General features: G+C 47.0%; 1 protein-coding gene across 2 annotated transcripts in view; it reads left to right on the forward strand.

Moving 5' to 3' along the window:
- Positions 1-8240: 8240 nt before the first annotated feature.
- PTTG1IP (PTTG1 interacting protein) overlaps positions 8241-23256 on the forward strand; it is a 29443-nt gene continuing 14427 nt past the window's right edge. Inside the window, exons 1-3 of one of the 2 annotated variants that reach the window (XM_065556206.1) lie at positions 8292-8465; positions 11785-11934; positions 22866-22918. In XM_065556206.1, coding sequence (XP_065412278.1) covers positions 11910-11934; positions 22866-22918 — 78 coding nt within the window. In that variant the 5' untranslated portion in view covers positions 8292-8465; positions 11785-11909. Of the gene's footprint in view, positions 8466-11784; positions 11935-22865; positions 22919-23256 lie in introns of both variants that reach the window. The other variant, XM_005308626.4, reaches the window with a different exon arrangement.

Below are 23256 nucleotides of genomic sequence, written 5' to 3' on the forward strand. Positions count from 1 at the left end.
ATCACTATGGGTCCATCCCCGTGTGCTCCCATTGCCCTGCACTCTCCACAGCCTTGGCTTCATCTCTGTTGTGAACGCTGTGGGGTGTTTTGGGGCATAGTTTGAGTGAGACGCTGGGCAGAAAAGTATCTTTATAGAGAAACAGTGAGGGGGACATTCTCTCCTACATCACAATCTGCCTGGCCCAGGACAGCAGGGAGGGGCATCTAAAATACAGCTCCTGATTCTGTGCACTGATCTGTGTCAGCCCCTCCCCTGATGTAAGTTAGAGTAGCCCCTAGGTTGCTCTAACACCAGCATGTGATGGTCCTCCAGGGAGTCTGTGCAAGTTGAGGGTTAGGAGAGTCTGGCTGTGCTCTAACCCCACCCCGACACATTCCCAACACTGGTGAAGGCAGATGGCAGAGGAACCAGGGGCACTGGCTTTATACCAGCTGAGAACTCACGCGGGCTGGGAATTCCCACCTGGCCAGCTAAAGCTGGATTCAGCTAACTTGAGATGGGGTGTGGAGAGCTCTGGACCTGAGAGTGATTCCTTAGTGCTGTTGGATTGTATATGGTGAGTGGGGAGCAGGATTATCCCAGCTGCAACAACACCCCCGCCCCAGCAGTGAGTAACAGAGACTGTAGCTGGAGAGAGAGTTCTACAGAGAGAGATCATCCCTTCACTTGACAAGGAATTTGTGTCCCCACTTTCATGGGTTTCCCCAACAATGCAGTCACTGAGATAGAAAAGCAGGAGCTGCCAGATTGAAATTTCAGTTATAGGCTCCAGTTTCCCACGAGCAGATAACTTAGTGCTGGACAAATACAGCCAAACCTTAGTCCCTATTTAGTACAGTGTTAGTTGGGAGTCCAGGCCAAGGGAATTAGTTTCATATTCGCCTTATTGCTTTTCCCTGCAGGTCATCGCAAAGCACCTGCCTTTGTAGTACCTGATGCTCTTCTGCTTCACCATGCTGGATGGGCTGGTGGAGACGGGCGAGTGTACTGGCAAGCTGACGGGCATCCTGAAAATGGTGCTAAGAGATTGAGGGACAGAGGGACCAGGCTCCACCCTGACAGTTCATTTTTTCCATCCTGCCCAATGTCCAGAATTGTTAGTGTGCCGTCCCTGGGGTGGAGAGAAGATGCCACTCCTCACCCTCACTAATAGTTGGGGATCCATTTCTTCCCCAGCCTACAGAGTGCTTATCGTACACAGCTCTGTGATTATTTACAGGCACCTGATGCCTTGAGTTCAGCTTGCTCTGCTCACTCCCTGCGAAATGTGCCCCACTGCCTGTATCAAGAGTCAACAGTGCACATGTCTCTCCCTCCACTTTCGGAAGCCCCAATGCAGCCATGAAAGATGAGTGGCAGGCACCAGACAAATAGGGCAATAGGGAGACTCCAAACCAAACTGAACTGCAGTTTCTTGGGAGAAAAAATTGTTTTGTTTATTATTAAACCCAGTTTCTGTAATTTCTAACTGGAGGGGTGGGGGGCAAGAAGTGTGCACACCTCTCTCCACATTGAGGGAGGGGGTGAATTTCATAATATATCTTTGGGTCTGCACTCCAAGGGAGGTTGACATCTGAGTGCTGGAGCAAGTCCCTTAAACTGAGTCTTCCCAGAGCTGATCTGCTCGGGGGGGGGAGGGGGGGGAAAAGAGGTGTGAGAGAGAGAAGGTTTTAAGAACCTGGCTCAGCAAGACAGGTTAAAGGGGGCCCATGCTGGCAGAACAGGTAGACTCAGTGGTATCTCAGCACATCAGGTGGCTTCCCAAGGGGTCCGACCCATCACAGATGGAGCCAACTCCTCACACAGTGTCTGTACCAGCCCTTAGAAAGTATTGAATTCCCATTAAGATCCTCCTTATCTGGGGGGCTCAGGGACATGGAAAGGTTTTGGAGAACTGGGAGTTTGGATCATCGGGCCTTTGAGCTTGGCAGAGTCAGGAGTGGGCAGAGCAGCCCCCCATCTATTCAGAAAGCCAGAAGCCTTCCCCAGAGTGGCCAGCTCAGTAGTATAGAGATGAAGCAGAGTGGTGTCTGAAGCATTTAGGGCTGGAAAGCAGAGCATTGCTGGCTGCTCTTAGTCATCAGAAAAGGGAAGCCCATTCCTGTTGGGGCCCAAGGATCTCACATAGCCTATCCCTTTGTCTTTAGATGACCCTGCTGTGATGCTTGGAGCACATTCCCCTGCACAGAGAGCAGGTGGGACATGCCACCTTTTCTACCCAGCATTGCCATCCAGCCCCTGGAGAGGGAGTTGTACCTTGAGGGAGTCACTGAGTTGTGGCGCTGATGGATGAGCAGAGAGCATGGCAACTGGTGGAGGAGACACAGTTCGAAGGATCTGCTCTCCTTAGCAGGTGAGGACAGAGACTGTGAGATTCAGGCTTCCATTCTGGAGACCTGTGGGATCACACCGGGGGAGGATGTTAAGGGACCGAACTGAATCTGACTGAGCGCAGGTTTGTTGAGCATACTTCAATCTGAGCTATTATTCTATGGCTGTAGTGAAGTACCCACACCATCTCCATGAACACCCTTCCAAGACTCCACCATCCCAGCCTCCATGCCAGGGAGAGTGCTGTCCATTTCCATAAATCTGCCTCCGTACAGCTCATGTACCAACATGCCTAACTTCCTGTGGGACCAGGAGAGTTGCTGTCATTTAAAAGAACCTATGTGCAGGCTCCAAACCTTCCCTGAAACCTCCTGCCCTCCCCAAGTCACCTTCCTACCCATAGCCATCTTTGTGCCTGGCTGTTGCTAAATGGGGCAAGAATTTGCTTTACGTTGATGAAAGCAGATTGTTTCCCTTTGCTGATTCTCAGAAATGACTGACCCCTTTTGGGTCAAATGTCACAGAAAAACTTCCCCTGGACAAAAACCTGGCCCACGACACCCAGGCTGGAGGGGAGAGCATTCAAAAGTTCTGACCCCCTGTGATTACTACCAGTCAGTTCAGGGTATTCCATCAGACAGTTTTACAATCCAATCACTGTCTCCCTGTCTCTTGTTCTTCCTCCTTCCCCCTCTCATGGAACTGAACACTGCTCCCCTTGCAGGGAGAAAATGTTGCTGTGTCTGGACCATGCTCACAAAACTGAAGAGGCCAAAGAGACCGTCCAGGGTAAATTGTATCAGAGGGGTAGCCGTGTTAGTCTGGATCTGTAAAAAGCGAGAGAGTCCTGTGGCACCTTATAGACTAACAGACATATTGGAGCATAAGCTTTCGTTGGTGAATACCCACTTCGTCAGATGCAGGGCAAATTGTGCTCTTTGCCTTGGACATTAATGGCTGGCCTCTGGGTTTGGCACATTGACCAGCCACAGGACAACACAGACAATAGTATTAATAGGGAACAGACACACTCTGCCATCCATCCCCCACAACGGAGGGCTCCAGTTTCCCCGCCCCTTAGTGTTGATTGGTGCCACTTCACAGAATGTGCTTATTGTTATCATTAGGCTCCTGTACCTCCACCCCCACCAACTAATTCACTCAATTACACAACACCCCCACTCAGAGTGGGGCCTGACGCACACAATCTGGAGCCAGACTGGGGAACCCCCCCCCCCCCAGAGGCCATGATACAAACATGGGACCCCTGGGAAATCCAAGTGCTGATATGACAATATCAGTTTATATCCCAAAGCCAACCCGAGTCAACAGGTACCAGGCCAGATCTTACTCCCCAGCATCTACTGGGACACACTGTCTCTCTCTCTATCTTTCCCATGAGGGTGGGTGGAGGAGGAGGTGCAGCATGTTTCTAGTGTTAGGAATGGGAGAACAGTCACTGAGAGTGTGACGGGTTGGATCACAGAAACCCCCTTGGGAGCTGCCACCTGATGTGCCAGGACTACCCCTGCTCCTGTTTTCCCTGCCAGCTAAGGACTTCAGCACCCTGTCTTGCTGAGCCAGACACTCCCATCTGCTCCAACACAGACCCAGGGTCTGAATTACTTGCCCCAAAGCTGCAGGTTTACCTGAAAACATCTCACAGAAGTGTGCTTGTCTTTAGCACTCAGATGCCCAACTCCCAATGGGGTCTAAACCCAAATAAATCTGTTTTTAATATGGAGATATACCTATCTCATAGAGCTGGAAGGGACCCTGAAAGGTCATCAAGTCCAACCCCCTGCCTTCACTAGCAGGACCAAGTACTGATTTTGCCCCAGCTCCCTAAATGGCCCCCTCAAGGATTGAACTCACAACCCTAGGTTTAGTAGGCCAATGCTCAAACCACTGAGCTATCCCTCCCCCCATTTTACCCTGTATAAAGCTTATGCAGAGTAAACTCATAAATTGTTCGCCCTCTATAACACTGATAGATATGCACAGTTGTTTGCTCCCCTAGGTATTAATACATATTTTGAGTTAATTACTAAGTAAAAAGTGATTTTATTAAATACAGAAAGTAGGATTTAAGTGGTTCCAAGTAGTAACAGACAGAACAAAGTAAGTCACCAAGCAAAATAAAATAAAATGCACAAATCTATGTCTAATCAAACTAAATACAGATAAGATCCTCACCAGTTCCAGAATGCTCCCTTTTACAGGCTAATCTCCTTTTAGCCTGGGTCCAACAATCGCTCACACCCTCTGTAGTTACTGTCCTTTGTTCCAGTTTCCTTCAAGTATCGGGGGGGGGGGGGGGGGGGAAGCGTGGAGAGGCTCCTTCTTTAGCCAGCTGAAGACAAAATAGAGGGTCTCCCAGGGGTTTTAAATAGCCTTTCTCTTGTGGGTGGAGACCCCCTCCTCACTCTGTGTAGAATCCAGTCACAAAATGGAGATTTGGAATCACATGGGCAAGTCACATGTCCATGCATGACTCAGGACTTGCAGGTAGTAGCCATTACCCACATGCTACCTTGAATGTCCTCAGATAGACTTCTTATGTGGATTGGAGTCTTCCAAGCTTTTTTGTCTGTTAAGTGCTTCCTGATTGAGCACCTAATTTGCACATTCCTTTCCCAAGAAGTGACCAAATGTTCTAACTAAGGCTACTTAGAAATCTAAGACTACTTAGCAATTATAAAGCCAATGTTCATAACTTTGAACACACAAATGGTGCCTGCATACAACTAGGATGAACATAACCAGTAGATCATAACCTTTACATGGATATGTTACATGGCATAGGTAGCAAAAACCTATTCCAGTTATATCATACACACATTTATAAGCACCCCCCCATAAAGCCTTATGGGGTACATTGTCACAGAGAGGTTTCAAAGAATTCAGTATCCACAACAGGGACCAATGCGCTGTTCCTATCTCAGCACTTCAAAAAGCACCTAGTGTGATGAGATCTCTTGAAAAATTGAGACACAAGTGTCACAGTAGGAGCTGTTGGGAGCTGAATGTGTTTGAAAATTGGGCCCCACTTGTGGGTGTGGCAAATCAGGCTCTTTTGAAAATCTTGCCCAAGGTCATACAGGAAGTTTGTGGCAGAGCTGGGAGTTTAGCCCAGATTTCTTAAGTGCCTGAACCACAAGATCCTTCTGTTTTGAGGTCTTTTGTTATGGACAAAAAAGACAGAAGTAGGAATAACATATGTAAGAATGTATGCTTATACATCTTGTATCTGATTCTCCTTTCCCTTTACACTGGTGAAAGTCTGTTCCAGGGAGTTACTCCTAATCTCCATCAGTATAAGTAGGAGATTCAGATCCGCTGTCTTCATGTTCTTCTTAGTGATATATTACTTCCTGAAATAAAATTCTAATGAAAGAATAAAGAGCAGACTTCTGGGTGCTCAGTGGAGCCAAAGACTCGCCTTACTCTACTACAGTCCTGAATAGATTATCACAGCACAAAAACTAAGCCTTGGAGCTCTGGAATTCCTCAAGCAGCTCCAAACTAAGCCCTCATGATAAAAAACTATCAGCAGAATTATTCAGATCTTCAATTCCCTCTCCACTCACTCCCCTTACTCCCCCCATCTCCCTCTCCAAAGCCAAACTTACTGATTCTAGCACCCACAGCAGCATCTCCAACAGCTTGAAGTGAGCTCACCTCTTAGTGATTTTTAGCTGGTAGTAGGGGAGCCTCAGTGCTGCACCACTAGCCCAAAGTAGGTCAAATGCTTAGACCCAGGTATCAGTAACTTCAACTCCGTAGCATGTAAGAAGACTCCTAATGGAATCAAAATTAGCTCTGTTGTTGTATGGTGGAGAAAGGAGGAGTTATAATGGTGTTTAGTGCCCTCAAAGGAAAAGGATCAGGGAGTAGCCGTGTTAGTCTGTGTGACGGGTTGGATCACAGAAACCCCCTTGGGAGCTGCCACCCGATGTGCAAAGACTACCCCTGCTTCTGTTTTCCCTGCCAGCTCAGGACTCCAGCACCCTGTCTTGCTGAGCCAGACACTCCTGTTTGGCTCCAGACACAGACCCAGGGTCTGAATCACTTGTCCCAAAGCTGCAAGTTTACCTGAAAACAGCTCGCAGTAGTGCGCTTGTCTTTAGCACTCAGATGCCCAACTCCCAATGGGGTCTAAACCCAAATAAATCTGTTTTACCCTGTATAAAGTTTATGCAGAGCAAACTCATAAATTGTTCGCCCTCTATAACACTGATAGAGAGATATGCACAGTTGTTTGCTCCCCCAAGTATTAATACATACTCTGAGTGAATTACTAAATAGAAAGTGATTTTATTAAATACAGACAGTAGGATTTAAGTGGTTCAAAGTAGTAACAGACAGAACAAAGTAAGTCACCAAGCAAAATAAAATAAAATGCGCAAATCTATGCCTAATCAAACTGAATACAGATAATTTCCTCACCCTCAGAGATGTTTCAGTAAGTTTTTCTCAGACTGGACACCTTCCAGGCCTGGGCACAATTCTTTCCCCTGGTACAGCTCTTGTTGCAGCTCAGGTGGTAGCTAGGGGATTCTTCATGATGGCTTCTCTCCTCTTCTCGCTTCTCTTCCCCCCCTTTATATATCTTTTGCATAAGGCGGGAACTCTTTGTCTCTCTGGGTTTCCACCCCCCCCTCACTGGAAAAGCACCAGGTTAAAGATGGATTCCAGTTCAGGTGACATGATCACATGTCACTGCAAGACTTCATTACTCACTTGCCAGCACACACATATACAGGAAGACTCACAGGTAAATACAGCCATCTGCAGACAATGGGAGTCATCAAGATTCCAAACCATCATTAATGGTCCACACTTTACACAATTACAATAGGCCCTCAGAGTTACATTTTATATTTCTAGTTTTAGATACAAGAGTGGTACATTTATACAAATCAGATGATCACACTCAGTAGATTATAAGCTTTGTAATGATACCTTACAAGAGACCTTTTGCATGAGGCATATCCCAGTTACTTACATTCACTTATTACCGTATTTTCTCTAAAACTATCTCAGTTACATTATATTGACTTATTATCAAGTTTTTATAAAACCATATAGACTGCACAACGTCACAGTCTGTATCTACAAAAACAACAAGGAGTCTGGTAGCACCTTAAAGACTAACAGATTTATTTGGGCATAAGCTTTATGCCCAAAAGGAAAAGGAGACACCAACCAACCAACCACTCTCAATTCACTGGGTTGTGGTGGAACCCATGTCCCTTGCCTAGCGAGTGCTCCTTCGTTGAGGGCAAGTCCCTCTGTCATAAAATGCCAAGTACAGTTCTACTGGCCTTGATTCACATAACCAGGGTAACAACCTTTATTACTCCTGCCCCAATAACAAAGACTGGGGATCCCACAGCAGCCAAAGTGACCATTTGGGCAAGCAGTCCATCATGCTAGGCAGGGTGGATGTGCCCATGCAAACGAGATCACCCCTGAAATCCTTTCCCCCAGCTCATCACCAGATGTCAGGGTAGCGCTCATTCTGACTCTGCTTACAGCAGTGCAATCACAGCACGCTGCAACCAGCCCTCAGCTCAGCCCTGGGGCCGCTTAGAGAGAGGCTGGGAGGCGATCGGGCTGGGGAGGGGCGGGTAGGACTTGGCTTGGGGCCTGTGGGCGACGGGGTGCTCAGGGGCTGGCAGGCAGCGGGTGCTGGGGCCTGTGGGGGGATTATTCGACGTGGGGCTCAGGCGGTATCGAGCCCGAGGGGTCGGGAGGTGGCCGGGTGTGCGGACGGGGATTCGGGGTGGTGCTGGGGGGCGGTTGGGGGCGGGACCCGAGACGTGGAGCGGTTGGGGGGGGCGGGGCCAAGGCTCGGGCCGCGCGGACTCTGTTGCCCGGCAGGGGGCGTGTGTCGCCGGCTCTCGAGTGCCGCCGCGCGCGCCCCCGCGAGCAAATAGCAGGTCTCGCGGCGCGGTTGCGGAAGGTCGCGGGGCGGGGCCGGACGAGGTGGCTGCGAGCGCTGGGCTGTACAGCTGCGAGCCCCGCGATGGCTCCGGGCAGCGGGCTCCTTCTCTGCGCCCCGCTGGCGCTACTGCTGCTGGCAATGGCCCCGGACAGCGCCTCCCCGGCTGCTGCGTCCGAGGGAGGTAAGAGACCCCGGCCCGCCCTGCCTCCCACGCCACAGCCCTCGCGTGTCTGCCCCCCATGCCCCACCCCCGGTGTCCTGCCCCGCACCTCCCTCCCCACGCCACAGCCCTCGCGTGTCTGTCCCCCATGCCCCACCCCCTGCGTCCTGCCCCGCACCTCCCTCCCCACGCCACAGCCCTCGAGTGTCTGCCCCCATGTCCCACCCCCGGTGTCCTGCCCCGCACCTCCCTCCCCACGCCACAGCCCTCGAGTGTCTGCCCCCATGTCCCACCACCTGCGTCCTGCCCCGCACCTCCCTCCCCACGCCACAGCCCTCGCGTGTCTGTCCCCCATGCCCTGCCCCCCCCCCCGTGTCCTGCCCCGCACCTCCCTCCCCACGCCACAGCCCTCGAGTGTCTGCCCCCATGCCCCACCACCTGCGTCCTGCCCCGCACCTCCCTCCCCACGCCACAGCCCTCGAGTGTCTGCCCCCATGCCCCACCCCCTGCGTCCTGCCCCGCACCTCCCTCCCCACGCCACAGCCCTCGGGTGTCTGCCCCCCATGCCCTGCCCCCCCCCCCCGTGTCCTGCCCCGCACCTCCCTCCCCATGCCACAGCCCTCGAGTGTCTGCCCCTATGCCCCACCCCTGGTGTCCTGCCCCGCACCTCCCTCCCCACGCCACAGCCCTCGTGTGTCTGCCCCCCATGCCCCGCCCCCCCCCCCCGTGTCCTGCCCCGCACCTCCCTCCCCACGCCACAGCCCTCGGGTGTCTGCCCCCCATGCCCTGCCCCCCCCCCCGTGTCCTGCCCCGCACCTCCCTCCCCACGCCACAGCCCTCGCGTGTCTGTCCCCCATGCCCCACCCCCTGCGTCCTGCCCCGCACCTCCCTCCCCACGCCACAGCCCTCGAGTGTCTGCCCCTATGCCCCACCCCTGGTGTCCTGCCCCGCACCTCCCTCCCCACGCCACAGCCCTCGGGTGTCTGCCCCCCATGCCCCACCACCTGCGTCCTGCCCCGCACCTCCCTCCCCACGCCACAGCCCTCGAGTGTCTGCCCCCATGCCCCACCCCCTGCGTCCTGCCCTGCACCTCCCTCCCCACGCCACAGCCCTCGAGTGTCTGCCCCCATGCCCCACCCCCTGCGTCCTGCCCCGCACCTCCCTCCCCACGCCACAGCCCTCGAGTGTCTGCCCCCCAAGCCCCACCCCCTGCGTCCTGCCCCGCACCTCCCTCCCCACGCCACAGCCCTCGGGTGTCTGCCCTCCATGCCCCGCCCCCCCCGTGTCCTGCCCCGCACCTCCCTCCCCACGCCACAGCCCTCGGGTGTCTGCCCCCCATGCCCTGCCCCCCCCCGTGTCCTGCCCCGCACCTCCCTCCCCATGCCACAGCCCTTGGGTGTCTGCCCCCATGCCCTGCCCCCCCCCCGTGTTCTGCCCCGCACCTCCCTCCCCACGCCACAGCCCTCGAGTGTCTACTCCCTATGCCCTCCCCCCATGTTCTGCCCCATACCTCCCTCCCCACAGCCTGTCCCACACAGCCCTCGGTGTCTCTGCCCCGTTTCTTCTGTCCCTGGTGCCCTGCCTCCCCTGCCTCACACTTCCTCCTCGCTCCCCCCACCGTGTCCTGTCCCTCACTTCCTGCCTCTGGTGTGTCTCACCTAGATTGACCAGACAGCAAGTGTGAAAAATCGGGATGGGGTGGGGGCGTAATAGGAGCCTATCTAAGAAAAAGATCCAAAAATCAGGACTGTCCCTATAAAATCGGGACATCTGGTCACCCTAGTCTCACCCTGTCTGCCCCACACATCCCCAAGTGTCCTGTCCTGCACTCTGATCTGAGACTAACTCCCCTCCACCCATGCCCTCCCTTCTGCCTTGCGACTGCTCTTGTTGACAACTCGCGTTAGCCTCTAGCAGAGAGACGGCAGTTGGTAGATTCCCATGGAGCCGGTGGAGTTGCGAGCCTAGGTTTCACCTCTACTTGCTTACTTGTTTGAACACAGCAACTTGACTAGTGTCTGGTCTTCGTTTTCCCTACTGCCAGCTAACACAGAGGAAAAACGCATCCCTTTCTCGCCGTGAAGATAAGGCCTTGCAATACTTGGTCTCAGTATTTAGTCTTCCAAACACAATGGGCCATGTTGCAGCCTTGCTTTATCAAAGATTGGACAGAGTGTGCTAATCAGGGAAGTCATTAAAATGTGGTTAGGCAGCATGTAATCTTAAAACTAGAACTGTGTCAGATGACATCTGTCTTGGAAGTAGATCCCCATTGTGGTAGTGGCTTTAACGCCAGTCTCTTAACTTCTGGAAGATGTGCATTGAATTTGAACGTTGCTGTGGTGAATCACAAATAACTGATGAAAGTTAGTAGCTAGACATAGACTATATTTTCTGATAGTACTTGCCTTGTTTGTAGCCCCCTTGTAAGATTCACTGAAGTGATTTAGCAGACTTTCTGATGAAACAGGTTTCATTTTGTGATATTTACTTGTGACTATAAAACGAACATTGAAGACTTAGCTTTTTTATATATTTAAAGACTTAGTAATGCTACAACAAAACGTCTGTGCTTTCTACTTATTGCAATAGAAGGCTTTTGAGTCTGTCAGTTTAAAATTTTAAGCTTCATTAATTGTCTTGGCTCTTGTCTTTTTTCCTGTTCTACAAACTCTTGTTAGCAGAACACCAATTTAAAATCACACCTTTGTGTGAAAACTTGTTTATCTGCTAGTGTTACAAGTAACACCTAACATGACTAAGGAGAGAGATTAGAGAAAACAGCATTCTGAAACCAACCATACATACTATTTCCTCTGTGTTTTAAGTCTTTCAGCACTGGAAACATGATCATAAAACCACAAAAAATATCATGGCAACTGGAGGGGGTGCCTGAAACTACTTCTAATTCCTGTCTTAAAATTGGCTATATTTTAACTTGGTGGTGTGGTGTCCCTCTAATTAAAAATATACTACTTACCCACATGCACCATCTCTTTGAAAAGGAGAAAGCTACATTGTTCTTTGAACTGCAATCAATTCATGGTGGAGGCAGTTTGTGTTTGTCTACTGATAGTCTAAGTTACAGAACATATTGAAGTTCTCCTGTAGTTTTGTTACGAATTTTCCGTGGAGGGATGTCAGTTACTGAATTATGTAACTTGGTGGGTAAGCGAACAAATAAAGCAAGGACAGTGTATTGCTATGTATTTTATTAGTTTTGATAACTTTAGTTTTTAACCTTTCACTGTATTGATAAGCTTGTATCTCTGAAACCCTATGAAGTAATAGCTTATTGCTTAGTAATAGCTGACTGCTATAAAGGGGGCTCCTGTTTCAGGCTTTGAGAGGTGGCTTGTTCATGTGTGGAAGGGCAAGGTTCTATTTTAACCTCCTGAAGGTCCAGCGAAGTCTGAACAGGCTACCTGATTTCTCTGCCGGAGTGTAGTATTACAAACGCATGGAATGCATCTCTTAAACATGATGGATGGTGAGAAATATTTGAGTTTGAAGCATTATTTTTCCCTTGATGTAACTGCCTTCATCCCAAGGCAGTGTTTCCACCCTCTTCCTCCTAGTTAACAGATTTCAAAATCTTAGGGTGGAGGTTTTGGGTCTTGAGATCAGCTTTTCACAAACTGTAAAAGGTTTCCAAAAGCTATGTATTCCTTGGACATGCTTTACAATTACAGACCAACAAGGCGGCTTCCCCAAACCAGACAAGAGGAGAAGATGGGTTTTGAAGTGTGCCCTGATGTCATGTGACTTTTGATTAAAGTGAGGAATAAATTTTAAGATTTACAGCCCATCACAGAAAACACCCTGACACTACCCAATAGTTCCCTCTTTTCTTGAGGGGACTCCAACTTGAGTGCTTTGACTGCAGCTACCATAACATGGCACAAAGTAGAGAAGTATCTCAAATAGGAAGGTTGCAAGCCATTTAAGATTCTTGGTCAAAACCACCCCCTTCAATTCACTCAAGCCAAGGTGCAGCCAGTGCAGGTCATGAAGCACTGATGTCATGTGTTCATTGTGAGAAACTTCTCCAATAAGCAAGCTGCCACCCTTTGTTGCAAGTTTCCGGTTTGTGAGTTGATTTAAAGTGCATCCCCCTCACACATTTCAGAAGTCTAATCCTCAGGTTACAAAGGCATAGACCATGGCAGAAAGATTGAATCGAAAAGAAAAAAATTTAACTTCTTGGCTAGTGCCTGGCTAACCACTTCCACCCGTTTGCACCTGTTCAGGTGATCACCAAAGAGTAAGTGGGAATCTAGCAATACTACCAGATGCCTAGATTCTAAGGCCAGAAGGGACCACTGTGATCCACTGATCTGACCTCCGGCATAGCACAGGCCATAGGACTCCCCTGAAAAAATTCTTGTTTGAACTAAAGCATGTCTTCAGATTTAAAAAAACAATTTTTTTTTTAATCTTGATTTTAAAATCTCCATTGGTGGAGAATCCACCACATCATTTGGTAAATTGTTCCTTTGGTTATTGACCCTCACTGTTAAAAAAGGATGCCTTATGTCCGGTCTGACTGTCCATTTTCAACTTCTAGCCATTGGATCTTGTTATACCTTTGTCTGCTAGACTGAAGAGCCTATTATTAGATATTTGTTCCCCATGTAGGTACTTACAGACTGTGATCAAGTTGCCCCTTAACCTTCTCTTTGAGCTCCTTGAGTCTATTTATTTAACAATCTGTCACTAGAAGTCAGGTTTGCCAATCCTTTAATTTCTTGTGCCTCTTCTCTGAACCTTTTCCAATATATCAGCATCCTTCTTTAATTTTAGGCACTTAGAACTGGACACAGTATTCCAGCAGCAGGCACACCAGTGCCAAATACAGAGGTAAAATAACCTCTTTACTTCACACAAGATTCCCGTTTGTTACATCCAAGGATCTCATTAGCTGTTTTGGCCACAGTGTTGCACTGGGTGCTCATGTTTAGTTGATTATTTACTAGGACCCCCAAAGTCCTTTTCGGAGTCACTGCTTCCCAGAGTTTCTTCTGAAGGCAAAGAGAGCAGGGTGGCAGCAAGCTTCCTAATAGCATACCACCCTGCTTTGTCATACTGGCTTTTCTTCATTCTTCAACAAAGTGAAATAACAAAGAACCTGGCCCTGCACCCTGCATTCTAACAGCTGCACAAGCTGGAGGAACAGAAGCAGAAGATGGGCGGGGGCGGGAAGGGGGGCAGTATGAGGCGATAGCACTGGTAGTAAACATTGTAGGCCTTTCTCAAGGTTTCAGTGAATGCTGGGCCAAGGATTGAGGTGGCTCTACCTGATTAGCCTGTGAAGAATGTCATTTTCACTGGCCCTGTCCTTAGCACTCACTAAAGACAGGTTTCAGAGTAGCAGCCGTGTTAGTCTGTATCCGCAAAAAGAACAGGAGTACTTGTGGCACCTTAGAGACTAACAAATTTATTAGAGCATAAGCTTTCGTGGACTACAGCCCACTTCTTCGGATGCATACAGAGTGGAATAAATATTGAGGATATATATATATATATATACACACATGCAGAGAGCATAAACAGGTGGGAGTTGTCTTACCAACTCTGAGAGGCCAATTAAGTAAGAGAAAAAAAACTTTTGAAGTGATCATCAAGATAGCCCAGTACAGACAGTTTGATAAGAAGTGTGAGAATACTTACAAGGGGAGATAGATTCAATGTTTGTAATGGCTCAGCCATTCCCAGTCCTTATTCAATCCTTTGTTGATTGTGTCTAGTTTGCATATCAATTCCAGCTCAGCAGTCTCTCGTTGGAGTCTGTTTTTGAAGTTTTTCTGTTTGTAATATAGCCACCCGCAGGTCTGTCATTGAATGACCAGACACTCACTAAAGGTCTTTCTAGATTAGGGGTAAAAGTAGGTGTTTTTCAGAACAAAATGAAAACTGAACTGGATAATAGAACTGCAAAAGTATTAAATTGTCTACACTAAGAGTCTGTCCACACTAGGACATGCATTATTAATTAGTCAAGATGAACCCTAGGCTCCCCTCTAGTTAAAACATGTTAACATGTTAAAAACTACAACTTTCTATCACTACACTAGAATTTTAAGATGTTTAAGCTGGTGTGTTTTAAGAGTGTACCTCTTTATCCTACCTGGGTAGATGATTTAAATCACCTTTATTTAAATTAAAGTGGAAAGTCTAGATTTAAATAATCAATTTCAATCAACTTTTCCATTTGTACTTCAGTTCTTTCTAAAGAAAGATGCATTCTCATTGGTTGGTGTATTCATTAAAATATGTTGACTTACAACTGAATAGAGCCTTTATGCTATTTTTGGTACATCTTTTTGCTACCTAAGAGAGTACACTATAACTATATACATTTATTTAAAGAGTTATAGAGTTTAATATTTTCAGCTTCTTAATTGTACGTGTTGGTAGGTTAGAAAATGATGAATGAGGGGTAGAGTTATATATATTCATAATTTGAGAACTGGGCCAATCAGAGCTCAGGGAGAGAGAAGCTATAAAATAGGAGTGAGAGACTATCCAGGTGGGCTCAGTGGATGATCCTGATGAGAGATGAATTTCAGTCTCTTACCCCCAGTAGCACAGGACCTGGAAACCCCACAGGATCAAACTCTTAATACAGAACATGACCTGTTGTGCCGTATTTATAAAGCTTGCCCTCCAAAGTGAAATGTTTTTCTCCTGATTCCTTACATAGAGAAGCAATCTTTAACTCAGTGTTTGGTAATGGCTCATGGATTCAGCATATTTATTTTTATTTAAATGTTTTAATTATTATAATTTTAGGCCTTAGCATATTTTCCATTAAATTCAGATTTAATTTTAAACAGGTGTATTTTTAACAAGAAAAAAATATTAAATTTTAAATAAAATGAAAAATCTTATTTAAAGGGGAAAAAATCCAATTATTTGATTTCCCCCCCCCCCAAATCATCAGTTTTTATCCACTTTGTAACCTGGGGGGGAGAGAGGTCATCGGTTTTAAGAGACACTTCAAATCATGTTGGCTACCTCAATTTTTTTAAAGGACCTCTTTCCTAGCCTAGACAGACCATAATGCAGAAAGGTCTGATTATCTTGTATTAGGGCTCTCCCAATAGTGTAGATTTGTGAGATTCTGCTACATTAGTTAGCAGTATCTTTGTTTATTCAATGAGCTGTATCATACAAAATATCTGTCAAGCTGGTAGAAAGCAGCAGAAGAGCAAATGTAGCTTAATTCAGACTTTAAACTTGACCGATTTTATATTTGCTGCACATGAGCTTGTTGCTTGAATTAACTGTTCTAAAGCTGCATTATTGTTAAATCAAAATTGAACAATTCAGGAAAGTCAGAAGATCTTAGAAATTGGGACTTCTTAAACAGCAGTAACAATAGTGCTGGCTTGAATTAACTGATCTTGGACTGAATCACAAATTTACTGTACTTTTTAAACTATATAATTAGTGTTCTCATAAAAGTCCCATGAGATTTCTCTTCTGTCCCCAACATTTGTAACTGTTCTTAGGGGTGTGGATTGGCTGTTCCATGACTCCTTCAACTTGGATAGTAATGACACAGTGAATACTAGTAGTTTATAAAGTCTCTGCTTCAGATCTAGTTTAGGAGTGCAGAGTCTGACTTCTAAAATAGAGATGTTTACATACCACTCTACATCGTACCTATGTTAATAGAATGCTGACTCACTTCAAGGGCTGTACCCTGAGGATATAAACCTGAAAGAAACCACAACTCTGCTCCTTAATCACATGACTGATCTCTGCTGTAAATGAAAACACAAAACTGATCAGCTGCATTGTAGCTAATGGAAAACCATTACTAAAAATGTTCTTATGAACAAATACCCTTCTCTTTTCTGGTTTACAAAAGATATTTTAAAGGTGTTTTAATATGTAGTGCATCATCTTCCACAGACCACTGATTGAATGCTCAATAATTTCACTAAAATCTTATCAAGAAAAGTAGCGTGCCCCCCCAAAATATGGTACTGCTGATATTTTAAAATTGGGAGAGGGCAACCTTCTCAACTACTCCTTAAACATTCAGTAAGTAAAAATGCTCTTCAAATTCCATGTTTGAAAAGGAGATAATCTTTCTGAAGTTTACTAGATGGAGGAGTCAGATAAGTTGGAAGATAGCATTCTAGTGAAGTGGGTTCTTAAAGAGGTCTTGTCTCCTCTATTTTTCTAACACTGTTTTGGTTGAAGGGAGGAAACGGAGCTATAGCACACTAAGGTAACCAAGAGACTATCAAATGTTAATGGGGACTATTGGGGAGACCTGTCATTTAGAAGATTTATTTTATTTACTGAGCTCTGGCACACAGCAGCAAGTATACTGATCAGAAAAGAGGTAACAAAGATACAGGGCCAGATCCCCCACTGGTGTAAATTGGTGTATTTTGACTGAAGCACTGACTGATATCAGCTGAGGATCCAGTCCACCATGTCATAGGTGGGATGCTGGCACTGAAGACCAACAGTACCCTTGATGAGCAATCTGTTAATCAGCTGTCTTGTTTTTGGAGAGGGACAAATTCTATTTGCAATCATGGTCTTGGGGGGCTGGAGATAAACTGGAGCTGATGTACTTCCTGGAATCTACAGAGGATCTCTCCTGATGCCAGCGCATAGTTTAAACCAGGGGTCGGCAACGTTCGGCACGCGGCTCGCCAGGGTAAGCATCCTGGCGGGCTGGGCCAGTTTTATTTACCTGCTGACGCGGCAGGTTCGGCCGATCGCGGCCCCCACTGGCCGCGGTTCGCCGTCCCGGGCCAATGGGGGCGGCGGGAAGCCGTGGCCAGCACATTGCTCGCCCGCGCCGCTTCTGGTTTAAACAAAGGTCGGGTGGATTATAGCCTATTGTACAAATGAATATTAGCTGAGGGCCAGTTTAATAAGTGTTGTTCCACTGACATCAGTGGAGCTATGCTGACTTACTATCTGAGGATCTTGGCCTCTTGTTAAGTTTAACATAGCAACTCTGGGGAAAAATATGGTTCTTCCAGAACAATAGCTATGTCTGTTATGTTTCCCACTTCCCATTTTTTTCCGTCTCCTTCTTTCTTCTGCATTTCCTTCCCTGCAGAAGTGTCCCATTCCATTTGTGGGCTCACTCTCACTTTTGCCTATCCTATCTAATACCCCGATTAAAAATTAAATAGCTAACAATGTGTAAGGTAGTGTTAGGCTTGAGAGTTGAACCTTCTTAATTCTTCCTGGGTGTCAGACATCACTTATGGCATGCACAAGGCTCCACCATCTCTGTCTATCCTGGGCTGCTATTTGTATGTCCTCTGACATTTTAAGTTCCAAAAGTTTTCCCTCTTAGTAGCATTCGGAGGGATTGTCAGTCCTCTCTGCATGTTCCTCCAGCTGCCCAATAGCTTGCTTGTCATGGCAGACTCTCTGGTTGACATTCCAGTGAGATTAATAGCAGGAGGGGGAGTTCACAGCTCAGAGACATTATTTCAAGCTCCCTGCCATCTCGGACTTGGGTTACATTTGAAAACTTTTCTTTCTTACTGTCAGTTAGAAATTTGCTCTTCATTGTAAATGAAAGCTAAAACTCTGCCTTTCTGCACAATCTGAATAAGCCATCTGGGGCACACAAATGCATCAAGTGGGCTGGATCTCACCTACACACCATAGGTTTGACTCCCCTGCTTTAGATCATTGCTGCAGAAACCTCTTGGAAAACAGATTTTTGTTTAAAATGCTACTTGTCACAGAATATTGTCTGAATTTTACAATGTTAAGCAAATGGTTTAAACCTGTCTGCTCCAAATAATGATCACTGAATTTGTATTGATATCAGTGTTTTATAATCTATTTTATTAGTGTCTAATTACTTGTATATTAAGTGTCTTCACCCAACTATGTGTTGTTACAAGAGTCAGATGCCTACGATATATCTACACTGCAATAAAAAACCCACAGCACCAAGTCTCAGAACCTGAGTCAGCTGGCTTGGGTTGTGGGCCTTAAAATAGCAATATAGGCATTCAGGCTTGGGAAGGAACCTGGGCTCTGAGGCCCACTCCTTTACAGGGTCTCACACCCAGTCTTCGGCCTGAGCCTGAATGTCTACATTGCAATTTTATAGCCCCCCCAGCCCAAGCTTCGGGAGCCTGAGTCAGCTGACCTGGGCCAGCTGTGGATGTATTTTAGGTCTTCTATTGCAGTGTAGATATATCCTCTAGAGCAGTGGTTCTCAACCTATTTACCATAGTGGGCCGCATTCAATACTACCTGTATGGCCCTGAGGATATCACATGGGCCGCAGCTCTGTGCTGATTGGGCTGCAGGTTGAGAACCACTGCCCTAGAGGTAGCAATCGACTCACATGGTATGAATTTAAATGTGACCTCGCTTCCTGATGCTGTTGCCTAGCTAGTTCCCAGCTGCCACCTCGTCTTTGCAAGGCTGGCCATACTGCTGTACTCCTTCCCTCTTTAAGGTTTGTCTGTCAATGCATACAGATGAGTTAAAACTCCTCTGACCTCCAACTGAGAGAAGTCTTCTTCTCAGAAGAAGGCAGTAAGGAATCTTTTACCTTATAGGTCAGAGGAGTGATGCCTTTCTCATTAGTGATTCCAGTGTGTTTTATGAACATTTTGAATGAAAGGCTCTTGTCACAAGCATCTGTATGCTGGCTTCTCAATTCTCCGTGCTCCCAAAGTATGTCTTTACAGACATAATGAGGAGTTCACATTCTAAATACATACACATAATGCATAATCAACCTTCACTAGAGTAGTTACTGCCACTCCATAATATGGAGGAATCGGCATCCTCTAGGACAGCAGTCACCAACCAGTCAATCGCGATCGGCTGGTCCATCCTAGAGGATGTCCCAGTCGATTGTGATCTCTGGTGGTACAGCAGGGCTGCCACTAAGGCAGGCTCCCTGGCCCCAGGCCGCTTCAAGAAGTGGCCAGCATGGCCCCAGGGGGCTCCTGCCTGCAAGCACCGCCCCTGCAGCTCCCATTGGCCGGGAACGGGGAGCTGTGGCCAATGGAACTGCAGGGGTGGTGCTTGCAGAGAGGGCAGCACACAGAGCCATGTGCCCCCCGCTTCTCCCCCAGGGGCGGCAGGGGCCCCTTCCAGGAGTGGCGTGGGGCCGGGGTAGGCAGGGAGCCTGCCTTAGCGGCAGCCAAGCTGCACCACCGACCGGGAGCTGCCGGAGATAAGGCCACACCCCAGCCCTGACCCCGCTCCCAGAGCCCACATCCCAAACCCGCTCCTGCACCCCGAACCCCAGCTCTGACCCTCCTCCCAGAGTCAGCACTCTGTACCCCCTCCTGCACCCCAACACTCTGCCCTAGCCCGGAGCCGCCTCCTGCACCCAAACTCCCTCCCAGAACTTGCACCCCTCAACCCCTCCTGCACCCCAACTGCCTGCCCCAGGCTCAGCCCAAAGCCCCTCCCATACTGCGAACTCCTCTGCCTCAGCCCAGAGCCTGCACACACACCCCAAACCTCAACCCAGCCCGGTGAAAGTGAGTAGGAGGGTGAGCAGTGGGGGGGGAGGGGAGGAGAAGGGAGGCAGATGGAGTGAGTGGGGCTGGGCTTTGGGGAAGGAACAGGGTAGATTCTGGGTTGCACCACTGCTCTAGGAGGTAGTTGGCAGGGGAATTATGAAAGTGTGTGTTGGGGGAAGGAGTGGCAGTGTTCATACACTATACTAAGTGGGACAAGGAAGAGGCTAACTATCTAGATACTTGGCACTTGTTTATGCATGAAGTTTATTCAGGAATAGCTGTTCCTGAATGACTCCCTGTGTAGACAAGCTCTTGTATGACTCTCACCATAGTATCAGAGTTGAAGGCTCTTAGGAGCAGGGATGTGAAAGGGAGGCTGGGAGAGCACACTTCCTCTTTGCAGTCCAGCTGGGGATTGGGGAAGGGGAGAGTTGGGAGCCAGTCAGGCCCAGAAATGAGGAACTGAGAAAATTGGCATATTAAGTGTGCAAGAATATACTGCTTATCGGAGACTTTGTAACTCAGGGCTAAGCAGTCCTTGATTGACAGGAAGCCATGTTGAGCTTGTCACAGCTGATGGAGAGAGTAAAGATGGATTTATACCATTTTTGCACTGCTGAATTTTGGGAGCTGCCCAGGACTAGTCCAGCTCCAAAGTAAGTTTGAGCAGCTCCAGGGGCTGTACTCTGGCCACCGCAATCCCCAAAGAACAGCCTTCTGTATATGTTTCTGTGGTCTGTTTAGGAGCCACAGCAGGACCCTGTCATCTCTTGTAAATAGAAATTATTTCTGTCCAACTGAGATTGAGCTGGACTTCATCTGGGAACCAGAGGTGCTGTGTGGAGGGTGGGGCATGCAGGGTCACGTTCCCCCTCCAGATTTGCTGCTTGGCTTGTACTGAGCATGCTCACATGGACTGAGCATGCTCAGTAACACTGCTGAAGCCGGCTGCCCTCACTCTGCCTCTCTCCCCCTCCCTCCCTCCCCCATGGGTCATCTCTACTCCCCGTCACACTAAGAAAATGGACCTGGGCTCTCAGGGAGACTGAAAGAGTAGGGCATGAGTTATCGTGTTTAAGTTAAGGCATGGGGGCCAAATGAAGGTGCGGGAGCAGTGGCCAGCCAGCCCACAGGTTCAATCATAACGTCTGACAACTTTTCACCTCTTGAGAATTCTATGTCTACATCACTTGTTTTTATTAGAACAAATTAACTAACGTGGTAAAGGAGAACACCTGTTGCTCAGCCCACTAATGGTAACATTTGTAGGGGATGACCTAATTCTGACTGAACAAAGTGAAATATTTAACATTAATTTAAAAAATCAAGTTCTGAATATTTGTTTTAGAACTTTATGTATAAAGAAAAAGTTCATCTGATCTAGAGCCAGCATTTGTTGCAAGGCTACCAAAATTATATGTAAACGCAGCAAACATGGTTCTTAACGTCTGGGCTATTTTTCTTCCTCCTCTTTGATTTAAATGGGCATTTTAAAATGTAGGCTTATGGATATTTTGTATACCAAACTGTTTGTATTTTAATTTGCGATATTTAAAAAACGGATACTGTTGGACCCTCCTTGCTTTTGGCAGATCACCGCATCCATTTTCATGTTTACAATGTGAGGGAAGGATTTGTAGCGTTAACTTGTCCATAAGCATCTCAAAGTTATATGGAAGAAAAATCAGTGTTTTGAAGATGCGAACATGCATTCCGTAAATTAAAATCTGCAGACATTGCATGTTTAAGCTTCTACACAATGACAAAAACATATAAACCTTTTTATAACTACCTAAAACCACTGAGGTATTGTACCAATAAAGTATACAAGCCCTTCAGTTCAGGGACAATTTACCCTGAGTGTATAAGTTATATGCATCCGAAGAAGTGGGCTGTAGTCCACAAAAGTTTATGCTCTAATAAATTTGTTAGTCTCTAAGGTGCCACAAGTACTCCTGTTCTTCTTTTTGCGGATACAGACTAACACGGCTGCTACTCTGAAACCTGAGTGTATAAGTGTCAGGAAACAATTCATGCTCTCTCCATATTTTCACCTTAGTTATGTTTGGCTTTGTCCTTTATAGAGAACAGAATATGATTACTGTGAACAGGGCTTAATATTAACAGAAGAGTGTAGTGAAGAGTGTTTGTCAGAAACCATGATTTGTTGCAGTTTGAAGGATTTTGCATGCTTGGATTTGAAGAAAACTAAAAACTGCAACTAATGTTTCTGAGCCTCCTGCTTGGAATTACTCACATACCAAGAGGAAGACCAGCTCAGTTGTTTTTTTCATCAAGAGGGTCACTGTGAATGGGAGACTGAGCAAAATTGGTGGAGTTTTAAAAAACTTTTATTTAATTGCAAATCTGATAATTGGAACCTGGCATAACCTGCTTCCCCAACAATTAAGTAATAAAACATTAACTGAAAACATTGGACTAAATCTGTGGTAGCTTGCATGTTTTTATAGTTAAACGTTAGACACCCTAAAATGAGCCTGCGTGGAAGAGACTTTTCATAATAAGCTTGCAGTAATGCTATCTAGTTTCAAGACTGTGTCTCCCCCCAAACTATTTATATTGTGTTACACAAATGGCAAGGGAATTGCAACAACATGTGATAATTATGTGGAAAGGAGCCTCTACAAATAGATGTTATGTACACGAATAGAGTGGGAATATACTGATGGTACGGTTCTGCTTCTCCAGTTTTCTGAGACAAAGCACTAGTGCACAGGAATAAGGCAAGAAATTGCTGCACTTGACAGAGTAACTAGTCAAGCAAAAATGTCTGTCAAGGCTTTTTTGTTTTTTTAGAAACTATATGTGTGTGCCTGGCTGTGAGGATACAGCAAAGTTAAATGTTTGTTTTCAATATGTTGTTTGTATGGGCCCAGCTAACTACTGATGTGGCTCTTTTTCCTCTCCACAGCTTGTCTTCAATACACAAACAAAACTTGTGAAGAGTGCCTGAAAAATGTCTCAGTAAGTAGTAGAAAAACATATCTACTTCTTTTATGTAAGTGAACTTGCTATTTCAACCTGTCAAAGGTTCAGAGTTTTGCAAAGCATCTGAAAAGATCTGTCTCGTGGGGAGCAGCCACTATGCCAGCTGACTACAAAGGGAGCTGCAAGTGCTAAGCACCAGTGGTGGTGGTTTGGTTTGGTTTTTAAATGTTGAATCCAAACCTTTGGAAAGGGTTCCTAAAGAACCTTGCCTTCCCCTGCAGGGTCTGATGTTCTCTGTCACATGCCTTGTTTGGATGACCTGCTGCTCCCCTTCAGTATTTTGAGGGCCTGTTTGGAGTCCTGCTTTTCCTTTT

The sequence above is a fragment of the Chrysemys picta genome, chromosome 9, assembly GCF_011386835.1.
Source record: "Chrysemys picta bellii isolate R12L10 chromosome 9, ASM1138683v2, whole genome shotgun sequence".
NCBI lineage: Eukaryota > Metazoa > Chordata > Testudines > Emydidae > Chrysemys > Chrysemys picta.